Below are 22,288 nucleotides of genomic sequence, written 5' to 3' on the forward strand. Positions count from 1 at the left end.
AACAGAAAAAATTGAAACAAATTGAAAAAGTTGATGTCGTTTATGATATTCAAAATCTGTGTATAGAATAGAATAATACAGTTTGAATAGTATTTCATGTTTCTGATGCAGCATAATATTGCTTTTTCATTTGGAATTTTTCAAAATTCAGACTTACTAATAAATTGTTATAAATTTGGTATTTTTCAGCCAGGAGATTTTATAAAGTTGATCAATCTACATGCTGCTGTGTATAAAACTGCCAACACAGTTTCCACAGACATTCCAACAATAGAACTTATCTTACACAGAGGAAATTCATTTGGAAGAGGCTGTGTGTCTGCTGATGACAAAATTTTGGAAGAACACTTGCAAAGTATAAGTAATTTAACAAGGACCATAACAAGTGAAAAATCTTACAAAAATAAAAAGACAGTAAAGATTTCTGATGAACATCCAGAAAGAGTGATTGACAACTCCCAGAAACCATCCACATCTAAATACAACAACCAAACATTTTCATTAGGACCAGTCAAGACTTCTGAATTAAAAAGACCCAACCCTTTTTCTGAATTACTGAACAATAGTGGTAACAATGATAATATTGATGCTGTTACTTCAACTTCTATTGATGAACAAAAGTCATATAAAGAAAGCGAACAAAAGTCATGTGGGGAAAATGATATTGAAAATCAACAGATGGAAGTTGATGTTCATGATCAGAGAGAGAATGTAAACTCATCACAAAATTATTCAAGTAGTGGATCTCGTTGTATGCAGCAGACAGTCACAGTCATTCTGGGTCATCCCCTTGTCAAGGTCTCTAAGATCAAAGATGTTCTTCATGGTGATGTTCCTTATAAATATAGAATTATGGGACATATTGAAGACTATTTTCCTCATGCTAAAACTGCTTCAGGATTTCTCAAATTACATTGTAAAACTTGTAATTATCTTTGTCCTATTCCTGAAAAAGGAAGATCAGACTCTTTGTCATTACAGAAAAAGCATGGTGGGATAAACCATTATTTTTGTCCTAAATGTGAAGAAGGGAAATCGGAGAAATGCAGGAGATCAGACATTATTTTAGAATACATTTATATGTTAAGAATGAAGGTGACAGATGAAACCGGGAGTTTGATTATTATATTATGCACTAGTGAAGCCATAACATTTTTCCGAGATGTTGAACCAATAGACTTGTTGTCAAAGGAAAGTTTGTGGCATGAAATCCGCGATGAGTTGGACCAGTTGTGTTCTTCGGATAGACCATTGTTTGAATGTTGCATCAAATCTTATAAAGTTGGACAACAAACTAAACATCAAATATTTGACACATGTCTTGTTTGACATTATTGTACTAAGATTTAAACATTTTTTACTTTCAGTTTGAAATGATATCATCAGATTTATCTTGTTTATTTACCATATTTATACGAAACATGAGTTTTTCATTTTGTGCAAAGAAGTTGAGGTATTAACATTGAGATCAGTTACCAAAATACATAGAACAATATAATGTAGGTGAAAAAATGTATATCATCCAGATAATCAAAAGATTAACAAGACATAACATTTACTTTAATATTTCAGTTTACTTTTTACTGAAGGGCTATGTGAGCTTTTCCCATCACTTCGCATCTGTCATCGTCCTTTAACTTTTACAAAGATGATCTCCTCTGAAACTACTGAGCTATATTTAACCAAACTTGGCCACAATCATCATTGGGGTATCTAATTTATGAATTATAAATATGTCCGATGACATAGCCTGCCAACCAAGATGGCTGACATGGCTAAAAATAGACCATAGGGGTAAAATGAAAGTTTTGTCTATTATTTTGAAAATCGCTATAAATAGAGAAAATCTGACAGGGACAAAAATGTTCAGAATGTTGAGCTTAACCTATTATCTTTTTACGTTAAAACTGTCAGACAATTTCTTATTGGAGTTATTGCCCTAAAATGATGAATTTTACTACTTTTTTTCCATTTTACCTTTTATCTGAAAAACTATAATAGATAGAAACTTTGAACAGCAAAACTGATCAGTAAGACAAGATCTTCAAATGAGTCAAAGATAATGGAAATGGTCAATCAACTCCTTATAGAGTTATTGCCCTTTAATGACAATTTTTACCATTTTTTGGGATTTGCCTAAAATCTGAAAAACTACTAAAGATAGGGACACCTTTAAGATATTCTTTGTTTGATGTTGCCTACCCTTGCCTTCTAGGGTTGGGTGGGTAGGAAGGTAGGGATTTTATTTTTTTTTGACCTACAGCATTAAGACAAAAAAAAAAAACAACAGAGCAGGAAAAAATCTTTAAAAAAAAATGAGACAATTTGTGTCATAAATTTTTTTCTAATAGGCTGCTTTCTGCTAATTCAGGTGGGAATGCAGGCAACATCAGACAATTTAAATTTATTTTTTGGCCTAGGTAGAAACTATAAACAGCATAAATGATCAGCAAGACAAGATCTACAAATAAGTCCAATAGCTGATTTCTTCTGTAGACTGGTTATTGAAGTTATTTTTTTTTACCCTCTTTTGTGTTTGGGCAAAAACTAAATAAGATAGAGAGAAACTGTAAACAGCAGTCTACAATGTTGAAAATGCACATAGACCTAGGTGAGCGACATGGGCTCTTTAGAGCCTTATGCTTTATGTTGAGATGGGTATAAAGGAAAACTTTACCTGTTATGAGTTTTTTTTTTAAACATTTGATTTTGCCAATCATGACAAGTTGTGTCTTGCATAGGTCCTTTTACTGGCCTATTGGCTTATGTAAATTATGTATTTTTAGCTCACCTGGCCCAAAGGGCCAAGTGAGCTTTTCTCATAACTTGGCGTCCATCGTCCCTCGTCTGTAAATTTTTACCAAAATCTTCTCCTCTGAAACTACTGGACCAAATTTAACCAAACTTGGCCACAATCATCATTAGGGTATCTAGTTTTAAAAATGTGTCCGGTGACCCGGCCAACCAACCAAGATGGCCGACATGGCTAAAAATAGAACATAGGGGTAAAATTTAGATTTTGGCTTATATCTCTGAAACGAAAGCATTGAGAGCAAATCTGACATGGGGTAAAAATGTTTATCAGGTCAAGATCTATCTGTCCTGAAATTTTCAGATGAATCGGACAACCCATTGTTAGGTTGCTGCCCCTGAATTAGTAATTTTAAGGAAATTTTGCCGTATTTGGTTATTATCTTGAATATTATTATAGATAGAGATAAACTGTAAACTGCAATAATGTTCAGCAAAGTAAGTTCTACAAATAAGTCAAGATGTCCAAAATGGTCAGTTGACCCCTTAAGGAGTTATTGCCCCTTTATAGTCAATTTTTAACAATTTTTCGTAAATTTTTGTTATCTTTTACAAAAATCTTCTCTGAAACTACTAAGATGAATTTAACCAAAGTTGTAAACAATGGTCATTAGGGTATGTAGTTTAAAAATTGTGTCTGATGACCCCGCCCATGAACCAAGATGGCTGACATGGCTAATAATAGTACATAGGGTAAAATGCAGTTTTTGGCTCATATATCTAAACCCAAAGCATTTCGAGCAAATCTTTCAAAACCAAATTGTTCATTAGGTCAAGATCTATTTGCCCTTAAATTTTCAGACCATTCAGGCAACCCGTTGTTGGGTTGCTGCCCCTGAATTGGTAATTTTTAGAAATTTTTTCAGCTTTTGGTTATTATCTTGAATATTATTATAGATAGAGATAAACTGTAAACAGCAATAATGTACAGCAAAGTAAGACCTACAAATAAGTCAACGTGACCAAAATGGTCAATTGACCCCTTAAGGAGTTATTGCTCTTTATAGTCAATTTTTAACAATTTTCATAAATTTTGTAAATTTTTACAAAATAATTTCCACTGAAACTACTGGGCCAAGTTCATTATAGATAGAGATAATTGTAAGCATCAAGAATGTTCAGTAAAGTAAGATCTACAAACACATCACCATCACCAAAACACAATTTTGTCATGAATCCATCTGTGTCCTTTGTTTAATATGCACATAGACCATGGTGAGCGACACAGGCTCTTTAGAGCCTCTAGTTTTTATCTCCCACTACAGAAGAGTGAATTGAAGTATTATCTGATTACAAACCCTGAGATGGTCCAATTTGTTATACAGTTAAACCTTTTTGTTTAAAACTATTAAACATGAAAAACAGGATCAGTTTTTTTTTATTCAGTTTCAAAAACAATTGTTCTATGAATTTTCATCTTTGATTGATTGATTGACTGTTGCTTAATGTATTTTGGAGAATTGAGTGTAGGTGGCAGATCATATTGTTTCTGTTTAACTTATTCTCAGTTTTTGTCGAGCCTGCAAAATTTATTTCGCAAAAGCGAGACATTGCGATCCTAGATTCCGTCAACGACGTCAGCAACATTTAGGTTCAGTCTGTGGTTACAGTTTTTTTTAGACATCAATAACTTTGTCAAAGCTACATGGAATTTTATGAAATTAGGACAGAGGCTTGTTTATGACCAAAATACAGTGTCCAGAGCAAAATTTTGAAAATATTTTTTTTTTAAATTTTCTGTATTTTACTGATAAATGGACTTAGTTTAAAGTTAACATTCATATTTAGTCTGAGATTCAAGTGATTTAGTCATCAATAACTTTGTAAAACTGTCAAGGAAATTTATGAAAATTGGATAGAAGCTTGGTTATGACCAAAAGAAAGTATCCACAGCAAAATTTTGAAAACATTTATTTTCATTTTTCCGTATTTTACTGATAAATGGACTTATTACATTGGTTGCAATGAATTACATTGATTTCCCAGTGAAATAAAAACCGATAATTTCACATGTGAAATAAACATGGTTATTTCACTCCTCTGACGCGCGTATGTCATACAACAATAGGCATTGTCAAGACGTCAATAACGTCGGATCAAAACAAATTGTGAATGCGTAGAAAAAGATATAGTTCCTTACATTTTCTACTTTAATTTCATAAAAAAAAAAGCCATTTGCCAATGTAATAAAAAGAATAACTAATCAAAGAGTTCAAATATAAAAAAATATTCAACTCGTGACAGAACAACACTAATAATTAACTTATGCGCTACGCGCATTCGTGAATTAATGTGTTGTTCGGTCACTCGTTGAATATTTTTCTCTATTTGTATTCTTCGATTAGTTATTCTATAATTAAGTTTTTTTTTACAGTTAACAAGTACATGTAGATACAGTCTGAGGTTAAAGTTTTTCAGTCATCAATAACTATGTCAAACCTTCATGGAAAATTAGGAAATGTGGACAAAAGCTTAGTTGTAACCAAAATATATTATTCTGAGCAACATTTTAAAAATATTTATTTTCATTTTTCTGTTTTTAACTGATAAATGGACTTAGTATTTTTTTACATTTAACAAATAGATGCAGTCTGATGAATAGACTTAGTGTTTTTACTGTTAACAAGTAGATACAGTCTGGGGTTAAAGTTTGTTACACAGATTAATTACTTTGTCAAACCTTCATAGAGTTTTATGAGACTTTGGCAGAAGCTTTTGAATGATTAAGAGATAATTTCTCAAGCAAACCTATGAAAATATATTTTTTTCATTTTTAGTATTTTTCTAATAGATGGACTTTGTTTTTTACAAATAACATTTAGACAGTCTGGGATTAAATTTTTTTGACATGATTAATTTGTAAACCTTGATTGTTATGAAACTTGGACTGAAGCTAATCTTCAAGACCAAGAAAGAGCATCTAAAGAAAAAGTTTGAATTTTTTTTAAATTCTCTATTTTACTGATAAATGGACTCTTTCCAAATCAACTTTACAATTTAGCAATTGCAGGCGAGACACAGGGTTCCACGGAACCCCTTACAAATATTTTAGATATAGAGCTTGACATACTATGTAGCTAGTATTGTATAGACACTTTGTCGGTTGTTCAAGATGGTATATTGACCTTTTGGTTATTGTGTCCTTGGGTTACATGAAAATCAAGGGGATACAATGAGCAGGACAAATAAATGGACGACACATTGTTTTTCTAGGAGTTATGCCCTTTGAACTTAGAATTTTTTGCCTTGATATACTGCTGCAACAGTTTGTCAGTGCAACTACTCTGAATTTCTGAAACCACACAACAGAATTTCATGAAACTTTGTAGTTAATGACATATAATTTAGATGTGCATATCAACAGAAAATTATGATTAAAAAAATGGTTATTCTAGGATTTATGTCCCTTTGAACTTAGAATTTTGACCTAAATATACTACTGCAACAGTTTGTCAGTGCAACCCCTCTGAAACCATACAACAGAATTCCAAGAAACTTTGTAGTTAATGAGGACATAGTGTGTAGATGTGCATATCCACAAGAAATTTTCATCAGTTTACTTTTTTAGGAGTTTTTAGTCTTTGAACTTAAGAACTTGGTGAGACTTTCTTTGCCAAGTGACAATGTGAGAGCTTGTGGTATGTGTGCATGCTCACAACGGATCTTTCATTTTACCATTATTGGATAAAAACAGAACTATCGAAAGCAATTATTATACCCCATGCAACGGTGCTCACTAAGGTTCTTTAATTTTTTGTCTGGTCTTCTACGAAAATCAAAGAATGCAAGACAGGTATGCTAATCTGGCGATAATACAAACTATTTGTATATACTTTATATTTCAGAAGGTAGAAGACCTGGATGCTCTAATACAATTTAAAAAGATGCCTTATGATATGAAGTTTCCCTCTGTCATATATCTATTGTCCTTGAACTCATTTTTATGGTTCTGTGACTGCTTAAAAAAACTTTAGTTTTTTTGTCATGTGAATTTCTTACTTGTTATAAGTAAAAGGATAATTATATTTGGTATGTAAGACCCTTGATATGTCTGCATGTAAGCCAAGCCTGACCTTGAACTCATTTTCATGGTTTACAAGTCAATGTTAAGTGTTTTTGTCTGTTTCTTATACTCATTTCATGTATCAGTGATGAAGGTTAAAATTATGTTTCTTAGATACTATAAGCAGTAGGTTAACAATATTTGGTTTATAGAATGATTGTAAGGGATACATGTCCCATTGGTGGGTTTCATCTGACCTTGGTGTCGTTGTCGTCCGAAGACACATTGGTTTTCGCACTCTAACTTTAGTTTAAGTGAATGAATCTCTATGAAATTTTACCATAAGGTTCAATACCACAAAAGGAAGGTTGGGATTGATTTTGGGGGTTATGGTACCAACAGTTAAGGAATTAGGGGCCAAAAATACGCATTTTTGTAACTTCCAGACATAACTTGTGTGTTAGTGTATGGATCTCTCTGACATTGTACCACAAGGTTCCATATCACAAAGGGAATGCTGGGATTGATTTTGGGGGTAATTGTCTCAAAATTTTAGGAATTAGGGGCAAAAAACAAGCATTTTTCTAGTTTCATGACAACTTGTGTGTAAGTGTATGGATCTTTCTGAAATTGTACTACAAGGTTCCATATCACAAAGTGAAAGCTGGAATTGAGTTTGGGGGTAATTACCCAAAACGTTTAGGAATAAAGGACCAAAAAGGGGCCAAAAATAAGCATTTTTCTAGTTTCCTGACAATAACTTGTGTTCAAGTTTATGGATCTCTCTGAAATTGTACTGCAAGGTACCATACCACAAAGGGAAGGCTGGGATTGATATTAGGGGTAATTGCCTCAAAAGTTTAGGAATTAAGGGCCAAAAAAGGGCAAAAAACAAGCATTTTTCTAGTTTCAGGACAATAACTTGTGTGTAAGTGTATGGATCTTTATGAAATTGTACTACAAGGTTCCATATCACAAAGGGAAAGCTGGGTTTGAGTTTGGGGGTAATTGCCCTAAATGTTTAGGAATTTGGGGCCAAAAAACAAGCATTTTCTAGTTTCCAGACAATAACTTGTGTTCAAATGTATGGATCTGAAATTGTACTGTAAGGTACCATACCACAAAGGGAAGGCTGGGATTGAGTTTGGGGTGATGAATCATAAGGGGGTTTAAAAAATTTGGGGGGGGATTTTTTTTCATTTTTTTTTCTTTAAAATTTTCCATTTTAAATTGGTTATTTCTGATTTATATATCATGTATATAAAAGCAAATAATAATGATATGGTTTGAATAGGTAAATAAATTTTTTTAAGTTCTTAGACCACATTCATTCTGTGTCAGAAACCTATGCTGTGTCAAATATTTAATCACAATCCAAATTCAGTGCTGTATCAAGCTTGAATGTTGTGTCCATACTTACCCCAACTTTCAGGGTTCGACCTCTGCGGTCGTATCAAGCTGCGCCCAGCGGAGCATTTTATTATGGTTTGTAGGTCAATGATCAGTTTTTGTGTTTTTGTCTGTTTCTCAAAGCAACAGGTCAACTGTATTTGTTGTATGGAATTGTCACAGAATAGAAGTTCCTTCATAATACAAGTTCCAAATGGAAAAAATATTCTGGAATATTATTTCCACTGGAATAAATGTTACAGTATATGTTCCTAACGGAATAAATGGTAAAGAATATTTGTTCCAACAGGAACAGATATTATGACTTTGTTTATAACAAAGTTTCCATTGGAACTTCTGTTAGGCGGAACAAATTTACGTTGACAGAATGATTGTAAGGTATACATATCTGTCTTGCAGGTATCATCTGACATTGACATCATTTTCAGGGTTCATTGGTCAATGTTAAGTTTTCATGATTTCGTCTGTTTCTTCAAGCAATTGGATAACAATTTTTGGTATAATGAATGATTATAAGATGTACATGTCTATCTGGTAGAGTTCGTCAGACCTTGACCTCATTTACATGCATCTTTGATAATGTAATGTTTGTGATACTTGTAGTAAAACCTTCACTGTAAAAACTATCAACATAAATTGATCATGATCATTAAAGCAGACAAGACATATCAGGGTGCACACGCTTTTAATTAATAAATAATTAAAAGGATTGAAGGGTTGTAGTAGCATTGACTGAGGTCATTTTTACTATAAAATGTTTCAGTGCTTCATACAAATGTGCTATGGTCAATTCTTTTACACCCCAATAAAACTGAATCCAGAAGCATTTAGTTCTTAAGTATTTCCTCTCAATATTGCACTTGACACAATATAATGTTTAATCATATGGCATAGTTGTTTACCATAAGCAATTCACAATCATCAACATAATTCTTTAGTCACCTTTATTTCACATGCAGATTACACATACTTAAGTTTACAAATTTTCAAAAATCAGAAACAAAACAACATAGCAAATGAATTTCAATGAATTTGAATTGGACACAAACCCTATATAGGCAAAACTTAACAATATGATTGAAATGTAAATATGTAATCTTCAAATGAAATTAAGAATTGTGTAGTGTTCATATCTGTTAACTGGTCATATTAGATATTGGGAGATGACTTAATAAACTAGAGGCTCTGAAGAGACTGTGTCACTCACCTAGGTCTATGAGCATTTTCAACAATGGACTCTCTCCAACATTGTAGACCAGAATAGAATTCATTACAAAATTATTTTTTTTTTGTTGATCTTGTATTGCTGATCATTTTATTCTGTGTAGTTTCTCTCTATTTTATTGTGTTTTTGTCCAAAGCACAATAAAAACGGTAAAAAATATCATGCAAGGCCATCACTAAAAAAAAATTTCAGCAAAACTTTACTTGTTTGTAGATCTTGTCTTGCTGATCATTTTTGCTATTTAAAGTTTCTATCCATCTTTTATAGTTTTCAAGATAGTAGGCAAATATGCAAAAAAAACTGCTTCCCAGAGGTCCAACCCTGAACAGTTGGGGCAAAAATGGACACAATATTCAAGCTTGATACAGGTCTGAATTTGGATTGTATTAGATATTTGACATATTATAGGTTTCTGAATAAATGTAGTCAAAGAACTTGAAATTGGTTATATGAATTGAATTTATATTCAATTAAAGATTTCTTGCTGTTGTGCAATACACTGTGGTGGTGCACAATACTTAGTAAATCTGTTGTCAGACTATAAACAATTAAAGTTCAATTAATTCTCAATGTCATATTAGAAATTTATGAAAAGGGAGCTTACATCAATAGATATAAACAATTCACCAAAGTTTCATGAGCATTGCTGACAGCATTTTTGAGTTATTGTCCGAAAACTGGAAAATCCCCCCTTTTTTAATGAATAAAACCCCATAACTCAGAAATATAAATGTAAAATTTATAAAATTCTAAATGGAGCTTACATCAACGGATATAAACAATTCACCAAAGTTTCATAAGAACTGCTGAAAGCATTTTTGATTTTTTGTCTGAAAACTGGAAAATCCCCCTTTTTGTATGAATAAAATCCTGTAACTCGAAAACGTAAAATCTAAAATATATAAAAATCAAAAAGGGAGCTCATGTCAATAGATATAAACAATTCACCACAATTTCTTGCAAGTTGGTGAAAGCATTCTTGAGTTATTGTCCGAAAACTGGAAAAAAACCCTTTTTTTAATGAATAAAACCCCATAACTCGGAAACTTAAAATCTAAAATTTATAAAAAACGAAAGGGAGCTCACGTCAATAGATATAAACAATTCACCAATGTTTTATGCAAATTGGTTAAAGCGTTTTTGAGTGTATGTCCAACATGTTGACGACGGACGGACAACGGTATACCATAATACGTCCCGTAAACGGGCGTATAAAAATGGTAAAAATCATTATCAATGGGCAATAAATCCAATAAGGGGTTGTCGGGGAATTTCAAGATTGCAAACTTATTTGTAGATCTTGTCTTGCTGATCATTTTTGCTTATCTTAGTTTCTATCTATCTAATATAGTGTTCCAGATATATGACAAAAACGCCAAAAATTGATGAAAATCATCATTAAAGGGCAGTAACTCCAATAAGGAGCGTCTGACGATTTCCACCATTGGACTTGTTTGTAGATCTTGTCTTGCTGATCATTTTTAGTAAAAAAAGTTACTCTCTATCTATTATAATTTTTCAGATATTAGGCAAAAATGAAAATTTGTGGTAAAATTTGTCATTTAAGGGCAATAACTCCTATAAGAAGTTGTCTGACAGTTTTGAAATGAATATACAATAGGTAGATCACATCATTTTGAACAATCCTGCATCTTTCAGATTTTCTCCATTTATAGCAGTTTTCAATATAAAAGACCAAATATGCATTTTACCCCAATGTACTATTTTTAGCCATGTTGGTTGGCATGCGTGGGTCATCGGATGCATTTTTAAAACTAGATACCCCAATGATGATTGTGGCCAAGAAGTTTCTAAGGAGAAGATTTTTTTGTAAAAAAAAAAAGGACGATGGACAAAGACTGACGCAAAGTGATGAGAAAAGTTCACTTGGCCTTTTAGGCCAAATGAGCTAATAAAGTAATGGGAAATTAATGTTAAGAGTTACAATGGTAAACAATATACATGATCATAATAAAAAACAACATAAGACAGGATTATAGAAAAGTCTTAAAGAACTAATTAAATCTAAAACAAAATTACTTAATTAGTGAAACTACCAAGAAATCTAGTGTAATTACAATAAAAACATCAATATGTACAATTTATCTTCAATCATAACTATCTACATGGCCGTAAATAAGCCTTAATTTCAGATGAAGATTTTACTCAGTCAAGAGTCTAGGGCCCATAAGCTGAGTGTTCAGAGGTGTAAAATCCTTGATTTTGAGAAGTCAAAGACCTCTTTTGCATATCAACTGAATAGGAGTTTCAGGAAAGGATGAATGAAATATATAACAATAATTGCATAATATGACAAATCTTCAGATGGAAGTTAAAAGTAAGAAAAATATATTTCAGCATATTTTCAAGGGTGCAATATTCTGGCACACAATTATTGCACACATTATTTTATCTCCAATAGAGACAAATATTCTGGAAACAGATTATCATTTTTATATTTTATTACAATCATTTTTGTACATTGTCATTTATTTTGTTGTGTAATGGAGCATAAGTCAAATCGGGGAGCATGGGTTTTATTAGCCTTGGAAATTAATGAAACGATTAAAAGATGGTCATGATTCAAGTTAAACGATTGCTGCTGTATATCAGATTATTTTGACAGTCATCAATTACAAAAAAATATCTCTACACAGACCCATGCTACATTCTATAAATATTAAAGAATTTACCTTTTTTCATCATTTTTGATAGCGTTTCAAGATTCAAATATAAATAAAAACAATATTGTACAAAAAAGATATAAACCCTTTTCAAGAATGGAATTAAATAATTAAATACATTTATAATAACCCCTGTATATAGAGACGCAAATGACTTAATTATGTCAAACCCACCAAAAAAATATGTTATACTGCATGACTGTGACATGATATGCTTTGTTGATTAATTGTACAACTGATAGATGTACTTTCTCACTAGAAACACAGCTTTTACATCTGAATTAAGCGTAATTCAATATTTCTCCACTCATGACAGATAAATTTTTAACATGAATTTTTTTTAGATTAAACTATCTTGAGAGGAATAGATTTTATCACTGCATTGAGCAATAAAAATTTTTACACTCGAGATCGTCTAATCTAAAAAAAAAGATTTCATATAAATAATTTAACTGTCATGAGTGGAGAAATATTGAATTACACTTAATTCAGATGTAAAAGCTGTTTTTCTAGTGAGAAAAATACATATATCTATATATACATATATACTGTTAAAGTAAAAACTATACAGTTTACTATATTTTTAGTACAATAATGAAAACAGAGATATCGAAATCTGTCCCAATGTCTGACATGTCCGGCAAATTATGGTTCAGACAGTCATGCTTTTGCAAGGTGCTTGACCAAATATTGGACAGAAAAGATCACAAACTGCAAAAAATTATAATATTGGTTAGGCAGATTGTCTTTCAGATCAGCTATTCTTACAGTTTATCTGACCTCCTTTCTAGGTACTTCGATATGTCTGGCATAACAAAATATCTAATGACTTTTTGAAAAGACTTCTATACAATATTTCTATTTATGCAACTGATAAAATCTATTATATGATCTTTTACATTTCTTTAAGCTTTTCTGTCTAACAAATCAAATTCTGTAAGATGTTTCATCTAAGCAAATTACATTTCTGTAACCTTTTCCGTCTTAGCAAAGTACATTTCTATAAGCTTTTGTCTTAGTAAATTATAATTCTGGAAGCTATTCCGTCTCAGCATATTACATTTCTGGAAGCTTTTCAATCTCATCAAATTACATTTCTGTAAGCTTTTCAATCATAGCAAATTAAATTTTTGTGAGAAGTTTCTGCTCAGCAAAATACATTTCTGTAAGTTTTTCCATCCAAGCAATTCCGTTACAAACTGAATGCATTTGATCAGTTCCAAATATATAAATAAGGTATAAAAATCTTAAACCACAAGGTATTTTTAATGGTTTTTCTTTCAAAGAAGTTATTTGCTGTTCTGATATTTTTTATAAGCATTCATGTTGTCACAGTCAAAATGCACTAATGTAATTTGACAGAACACAGCCGGTAGTATTTTTCTCATAGCAATAATTATCTGTAATTTTGCGGATTATATGGACTCTGTATATCAGTATAGAATTATAAAAGCCATCTATGTTGGTGACAATGCTAGTAAGTCACATTTTGAATAGTTGAAATTATTCTTTAATAATAGTTTCACTTCATCTACAAAAGTATTCCATGTCCTACGATAACCGGTGCAAGGAATAATCCTGATGTCTATCCTTCTTCAATGGTAATATTTTGTTTTCTCAACAGCACATTCTATGTTTCACTTTATTTTCATGAACCCTTGTATAAGCCACATACAATAGTGACACTTGTGTCATCAGGTTTGTTTCCTTATTGAAAGGCTTTCATTATATCTTCATCCACTGTCATATCATCTTCTTTAGCAGCAAATTCATTGTATTTTTATGACCTCTTGTATAAGCATAAAACAATGGTGAAACTGTGTCCTTGTCAAATCTATATATGAAATCCTGTTAACCTCATACAGAGGAGATTACAAGTCATTATAACATCAACATTAGTGATCTTCTCCAGTAACAATTCCTCTCTATCTGTATGAACTCCTGTATAAGACACATTAAATAACAAAGTTCTTTCCTTCAATGCTAATATCAAGGTTGTCATCAAGCAAGTCAGGTTTCAATACAATGACCTCCTGTGTAAGCCACCAATTATATTGCCTGTCCATTATTTATATTTTCCTTACATTATCATTGTTCTCAGATAAGTTTGACTATAACTCTACACTTCATTATAAAATATGTAAAGGTGACAACCCTTTCACTGCCCACAGTATGATGCCAGTATAAGTATAAAACAATGTTGAAACTCATTACATCTATATGACCTCTTTTGAAAACCACAAACAATGTTATCTGTCCATTCTTGATGCCAGTAAAGTTATCAAGCAATTTTCTTACATCTTCATTCCTATGGAAGCCCAATTCAATGCTGTCTGTCCATCCTTATCATCTATATAATAAAATTGTTCCATAGCAAACCTTGACTATAGCTCTACCCCATTTGTATAAGCTACCAGTATATAACAATATCAATCATCAGACAGCCCACAATAAGATGCCAGTATTGGTTTCCGTCATTTTTTTCTGTATCCAAAAACACTTTACTACAATTCATTACTCTTAACCTTGCTATAAGTTAGGTCTCTGGAACTAGTTTAGATTGAAACGTAACTCAAAGTTAAGCATCTGCTGTTGTTGTAATGTAGACATTTGTTCTCAATGCAGTTTTGCTGATCAAGGTCCTTGAATCTGAACAATGATATTCTTTATCTATCTGCTGTCATAAAAACTAATAAATGTTTTTTTTAAACTGTTTTACACTGTGGAAAACCATGAACATTTTTTTCCTCAATGACATTTCTGTTGCTGTTCTGCGGACATACCATATAAACACACAACTGTTCTCTCTAGATTCTATATGTTATCCTGTGTTGTTTTTGACACAACCATTTTCCTTGTTAAACACTTAATTGTTGATGATCTTTTTTTGCCTGTTACTTCTTGTGTTTAATATTCCAGAATAATTTTTATTTTCTATACACCATATCAATGTAATTGTCAATTTTCCTAATGCTTATTTTCCAAGTTTTCACAAGTCTATTTATTCCATTCTATGCAGTTTATTACTGTTTATACAAAATCTTTTCTAGATGAATTAAAACTATTTTTTCCAACAATAAATTCTTTGTTTCTTCAAATATTTGGATAACTCCTTAGAGTTCTCCTTGTTAAATATATATATATAAAAAAAAAAAAAAAAAAAAACACACACATATAGTGTTGCAGTGAAATATTTTCATGAACATTGTCATCATTTTGCCTCAGTAGTCAATAACTATGTTCACATGTAGTTGCACAAATAAATTCATACACAGAAATGTCTTTTACAGTGAAAGACCATATACTCCATGGCCTTTCTCATGTTACGCAAATGTATTTTAAAACATTTGCTTCAGAACAGAGTAACTTTTTAATGGAAGCTCAGTTTCTATTTGGCAGTGATGATTAGAGCTTCCATATTCACAATTAAAAAGCAATGTCTAATTTTGATGAGATATTAACAGATGTCACTGATGATCCTTGTGGGACTGTAGCACTTTTAATATCTCTTATAATATCACAGATTCTTTAAGTGGAATGTGGTGAACCATTTTCATGTAACAGCTGATGTTGTTTGACAGGTAAATTTAAAAAGCAAATTTGATAAAGCCTAATTAACTAAATTTAAGCCTTTGTCAACTATCTGATGATGCTTGAACACCTGTCTCAAATGAGTCTGGTTTTGGTAAATTTTCACTGAAATAATAAAAATACCATTTAAGTGAACAATTGCATTAAATGTACTGCACATGACTAATTAAAGTTTGCGAAAGGAAGCCATTAGTGAATTTGAAATTATATCATAAGATTTTTTTTTAAGACTTTTTTCTACAAATCTATTATTGTTTGTGGAGCTACTTTCATCTATAAATCATCATTTGAAAATTTACATGTTGAACTTGTTTCTTCAATAATAGGTACGACAAAGTACAGGGACCAAAATCTATGAAATTTCAAACATTTATTTAATAGCTATATGAAAACTTGCTGGTAGCATTTCTGCTTGGAAACTATATTCATTAAAATAAAGTCATTATTTTTTAAAATCTCCAGTGGTGTAGTTTGTAGATTTGAACCTTGGCAAATCAAGCAATGGACTTAAATACAAAGTTGTATTTGCTCCTTCAGTCCAAAGCACAAAGCATTGAAGAGTGGTTAAGACTATGATATTATATCCACCTCTAAATATTTTCTTTTTTTTTTGTCTTGTTGGGTTGCCATTTCAGTAACATATTACCCACATTTGTTTTTATTCCAAAAAATTTAATTTGTTTACCTGAGTTCTTTTAAATTATTAGCTTGTGCCTCCAACTCTTCAGCATGGTGTCTCATTATACTTTCTATCTGTATGCTATCATTTTGTAGAATTTGAAAGCTGCAAGAAAAGTAATAAAAGTTATATGCTCACACATTACAACTCACCATTGCCCATATACTGACTAAATATATAAAGTCTTTCTTTTCAGTAGAACTTGAGAAAAGTGTCATAAAAAACTTTCTTTCAAGTCATGTTGAATAATGCAAAGTATCGGTAAACAGGAAGTTGGTGTCTGACACATCCAAAAAGAGCTCCAAAATTACAACTCATTACTGCTAAGCTCCTGACTAGATAAAAATTCATTCTTTTCAGTAGTGTGATGAAAATTTTAAAGTTCAGTCAACATATTGAAAACTTCCAAAGTATCGTCAAACAGTTGCACCGGAGAAAATGTGATGAAAATATTTGTTGGACAATCTAAATGACAAACAGACAGATTAGGCGAATGCAATATAAACCCAAAACCTAGAGTGGGGGTATAATTCAAGTTTTCTGTATTTTTTTTATTAAGAGTTTACATATCAGAAAGTTGCACCTCCTAAATTGAAATTTAAAACAATATTAAAAATAATTTCTTTGGAAAACATGGTAAAGGTCAGATAAATATGTACTTATAATGATTTTATGTACTCATTATTGTGTTTAAAACTTGTTAAGTGGTTTCAGATAAGATTTTTACGTTTATGCCAATGAAAGACGAAGATGGATGCAAAGTGATGGTAATATCTCACATGGACCTTTATGTCAAGGAAAACTAATAAAACTGTAAGATGATCAAGGTTGAATTACTTTAATATCATTTGGTGAAGTAAAGATTAATATAATGGCTATTTCACTTACTCAGATTTCAGACTTGTCAATGTCATAGGGTGGAATGATGATGATCTGGGCTGTAGTGCAACCTGCATGGTCCTTAGACTGGCTTCCACTGGCTGCCCGGTTATAGATGGAATCACTTCTATTTTCAGTCTGCATAATAAATCAGTACATCTCTTCACCATCTATAATGTATATAAGTAAAACATATCTTTGATATGATTGGAATTTAAAAACATTTTATATACAATTCTTTAATAATATATAAATACAAAAAAAAAAAATTATGTAGTTGATTATAATGTAATCTATAAAGTAACTTGAAACAAAAAAACATGGCTGTTCGATATCTCAAGGGACATTAAGGGGGTTTCTAACTTCCCATATTAGATTGTTTTCCTCTTATTAACAGCACATGCTGAAATATCTTGCCTGCTTAACTGAGCATGATTGAATTCATATATTTAAAGTTTTTAAGATAAATATTTAAAACAAGTATCCTATTATCTTAATATTATCAATGATCCATGTAAATGAGGTCAAGGTCAGATGAACCCTTCCAGACTGACATGCACTTCTTTAAAACCATTCTATACACAAAATATAGTTGACTTATTGCTTATAGTATCTGAGAAACAGACTTAACCACTAATTCTTAACATTGACCTATGAACCAAGCAAATAAGGTAAAGGTCAGACAGACATGTTCAGTATACAATCATTCCATACAACAAATACAGTTCCTATAATAGCTGAGAAACAGACTTAACCACAAAAACATAACATTGACCAATGAACCACGAAAATTAGGTCTAAGTCAGACTAACTCTGCCAAACAAACATGTACACTTTGCAATCACTTGATACAGCAGACAAAGTTGACATATATTGTTTTTAGTATCTGATCTGAAATTTGGCCAAAACATGGAAGAAGACTACCTTGTTCACAGATCCATGATATGAGGCCAAGGTCAAGGGAACCCTGTCTGACAGACATGTAGACCTAAGTCTTGCAAGATTTCCATAAGAAATATAGTAATCCTATTACTCATAATTAGTGAGGAATTCACATTATAAAAAAAATTAAAAATAATTTAAGGGCAATAACTCGTCAAAGGAGTCATCCAATGGTTTCAGACATTTGGCATTTTTGTATATCTTGAATTGCTTATCATTTATGCTGTTTACACTTCCTAGTTGTTTATTATAGTTAACTAGGTAAAAGGCAAAAATTCGAAAATCAGTAAAAAAATCGCATTTAAGTGGAATACCTCCTATAAGTATCATTAAATGATTTCGGTCATGTTGGCACTTTTGCAGATCTTGTATTGATGGCATGGATTTTTATAACACAAGAGTGCACATGCTGACGAATGCTTTTCTGATAAAAATTGAATTTATGTTGAACATCTTTTAGAATAAAGATTTTATTACAAATATTACATACACTTATCATTATCAACAATAAATCTAAATGAGGTCAAGGTCAGATGAACCCTGCCAGATGGACATGTACACCTTACAATTATTCCATAGTCCAAATATAGTAGACCTATTGCTAATAGTATCTGAGAAACTGACCTATCCACAAAAACTAATTAATGACAAATGAACAATGAAAATGAGGTCAAGATCAGATGAACCCTGCCAGATGGACATTATAAAAACAAGAAGATGTGGTATGATTGCCAATGAGACAACTTTCCACCAGAGACCAAATGACGTAGAAGTTAGTAACTGTACACATTACAATCATTTATTACTCCTAATAAAGTTAACCTATTGCTAATGGTATCAGAGAAACTGACCTTACCACAAATGATTTATGGTGACCAATGAACCATGAAGATGATGTCAAGTTCAGATGAACCCTACCAGGTAGACATGCACACCTTACAATGATTCCAAAGACCAAATATAATTAACCTATTGCTAATAGTATCTGCGCAATTGCCCTTACCACAAAAAACAAAACCATGAAAATAAGGTCAAGGTCAGATGAGCCCTGAACGGATATGTACACCTTGCAACCATTCAATATGCATATATAGCTGACCTTTTGCTTATAGTATCTGAGAGGAAAAATAAACATTGTCAATGAACCAAGATCAAGGTTAAGGTCAGATGAACACTCTCTGACGGACATGTAGACCTTGCAAGGACCCAATGTACCAAATACAGTTATCCTATTACTCATAATAAGTGAGAAATTCACATGATAAAAACTATGAAGTTTTTATAAGCAGTCACTAAAGCGTGGGAAATGAGGTCTAGTAAAATGGAGATACGACAGACGAAAACTTACAATGGAAAACCCTGTAAGAACTGGTTTTTGCACTCTAATCACAACAAAGGTAAGTCATTTGTGGTTATTTGGAATGCAATTTCATTGAATCAATGCAAGAGAGCCAAACTCCAGTGAACAAAGTAAGCAATTTTTGAATAATTATGATAAAAGATCTGTCAAAATTACCTGACATCAATTATAGTATATTTGTACATGCCATATCAATAACATCAATTGTTTGATAAACAAACAAGAATGCACACACACACACACACATTGTCATGCTAAGCATACATCCATTATTAATTCAAAGAATTTGAAAACACTAAGTAGGTGTCTGACAGATCTACAAAGCACACACACATTACAACTGATCACTGTTCAGCTGCTGGCCAAATATGAAGTCATTTTAGGGAAATGTTTGAGGAAAATCTTTAAGTGTATTCAACATTTCTGAAAAATTCAAAGTATGGGCACACAGAAAGTAGGTATCTGACAGATCCAAAAAGTGTTCACGCATTAGAATCATATCTGCCAAACTGCTGACCAAATAAGAAGTCATCCTGTTTAGTAGTTTATGAGAAAAGTTTGAGGTGATTACAATTAAATTAAAGTAGGTGTATAATTTCCAAAGACAAACACCTTGATATAATTCCTATTATTGAGATTTGAAGGAAGAAAAGGACTTTTCAAGCAACAAAACTTTCATGAATATAACACATGTACTGTTCTTACACTAAGGTTTTATACTAGATAAATGTGGCCCACTTGCTTTAAGGGTAAAGGGCATGACAATGATCAACAGTCCCATCATCTGCATTGTTTTTTGCCTCAGATATGATATGTAAATAGAATCCAGGAGAATATAAGTAAGGGGGAAGGAAATGAATCCTAGGATATTTATCTGTATCTGGGGCGATAACTACCATAAATACACAAAAGGAGATGTGGGGTATATGTAAATTAGACAACAAGCTAATGACAAAAATAACCAAATGACATCTAGAGGGCAACATGCAGTCTTCAACAACAAAAAATTTGTCTATACAATATGTCAAGCTCTAGATCATGTTTGGTATCTAAAAATTGTAAATAAATAATTTAAAAGTAAACATGTCCCAAGTCAGGAGCCTGTAGTTCAGTGCTTGTTGATGGGTGATGTCTGTCATATTTGTTTTTCGTAAATTGTTTTGTTATGAATTAGGCCATTGGTTTTCTCAGTTGAATTGTTTCATATTTTTCATGTTGGGGCCTTTTATAGCCGCCTATACGGTGCGGGTTTTTCTCATTGTTGAAGGCCGTACGGTTGCCTATAATTGCTTACATCCACTTCATTTGAACTTTGGTCGATAGTTGTCTCGTTGGCAATCATACCACATCTCTTTGTGATTCCTACTTTGAATAAAATTATTATTACACTAAATTCTCTATCATGACAATTTTTTATAATCGTTACCTGTTCCATCCTCAGACTGAGTTTAGATTGACAATCTAATACACTTTTGATATTCTGGTCAAACTTACCTGTTCCATCCTCAGACTGAGTTTAGATTGACAATCTAATACACTTTTGATGTTCTGGTCAAACTTACCTGTTCCATCCTCAGACTGAGTTTAGATTGACAATCTAATACACTTTTGATGTTCTGGTCAACTTTTCCTGTTCTGATGAAATGTTTTATCAACATTCTACAATAAAAATGTTGTATCATAATGGATATTCTTTAAAAAGGCTTAATAATCAATAAGAGATTTTTGACAAAGTAAAAATTCCCTCTTTCCCTGTTGCTGTGTCAACATTTCTCACTTTTCCACACAGTTATATTATTCATTTACTTTTCTTTTAAGTTGTTTAACATATATTTTAGCATATCCTTTAAATAAGTATGTTTGATATATGTATTTGAGAAGTGGCTTGGCAACCAGTGGAAAATAACTTGATAAATGTACATTATCATAGAATGGTGACTAATCAATAGCTCTTATATTCTATTTTTGTATCTTTTGACATAGTAACAAAAATTAACATTGTAAAAATCTGTCATTTGATTAATTTTCGTAATGCTGTCTGTTATGATACCATACTGTCCTCAAAGTCTGTTCATTAAACATTAAGTAAAAGAAATGAATCGACTTACCTGATTAAATATTAAACCTGATATTCTAATAGAAAGCTTTAAACTTGAATACAGTCAAATCTGTATATTAAAATTCACCAATTGAACCAGAGAAAACTGACCTTAGAATTGTGGATTAAAATGTATAGGTACTACTACAGTGTGACCAGAAGATGTTGACCTGTTGAGACAGGTTTTTGCTTTAAAGCAGGTTTGACTGTATATTTATAGAGAGCTTTAAACTAGTAATACTTACGCAATTTGTTTATTTGTCACTTGATGCATTTTTGCAGTATTTTTCATGCAATGATCATTCATCACAAACTCTAACTGTTCAATAAATTTTTGAATTCTTATCCTGAAAATAAACAAATCAATGCACAAATGAAACCTTTAAGCGATACCCAGGTACTGCATTTCTGTCAATTTTAAATTATCCTACAATTGCACTACAAATATAACTGATAAATTTCCAATATAAAATTGCACTAAAATAATGACTTCTGCTGTTTGATTATTCTTAAATGTGAGCTTTCTCCAATAAATAAATAGAAATACTAATAAAGTTCAAATTACTGATGGAATAATAAAACACAATTTTACTTTGGTCCCTAGAT

At 31.7% G+C, this 22,288-nt stretch overlaps 2 protein-coding genes across 2 annotated transcripts in view; one reads left to right on the top strand and one right to left on the bottom strand.

Annotated features, from left to right (window-relative positions):
- The window catches only part of LOC127726918 (protection of telomeres protein 1-like), a 24,140-nt gene extending 14,724 nt beyond the window's left edge, over positions 1-9,416 (top strand). Inside the window, exon 8 of the mRNA XM_052234301.1 lies at positions 190-9,416. Within this exon, the coding sequence (XP_052090261.1) occupies positions 190-1,329 (1,140 nt within the window). The 3' untranslated portion in view covers positions 1,330-9,416. The remainder of the gene's footprint in view (positions 1-189) is intronic.
- Positions 9,152-22,288, bottom strand: part of LOC127726929 (serine/threonine-protein kinase TBK1-like) — a 37,228-nt gene continuing 24,091 nt past the window's right edge. Inside the window, exons 16-20 of the mRNA XM_052234317.1 lie at positions 21,928-22,029; positions 21,147-21,243; positions 17,292-17,452; positions 16,410-16,508; positions 9,152-15,829 (exon numbers count right to left, since the gene is read on the bottom strand). Of these exons, the coding sequence (XP_052090277.1) occupies positions 15,769-15,829; positions 16,410-16,508; positions 17,292-17,452; positions 21,147-21,243; positions 21,928-22,029 (520 nt within the window). The 3' untranslated portion in view covers positions 9,152-15,768. The remainder of the gene's footprint in view (positions 15,830-16,409; positions 16,509-17,291; positions 17,453-21,146; positions 21,244-21,927; positions 22,030-22,288) is intronic.

The sequence above is a fragment of the Mytilus californianus genome, unplaced genomic scaffold (assembly GCF_021869535.1).
Source record: "Mytilus californianus isolate M0D057914Y unplaced genomic scaffold, xbMytCali1.0.p SCAF_19, whole genome shotgun sequence".
NCBI lineage: Eukaryota > Metazoa > Mollusca > Bivalvia > Mytilida > Mytilidae > Mytilus > Mytilus californianus.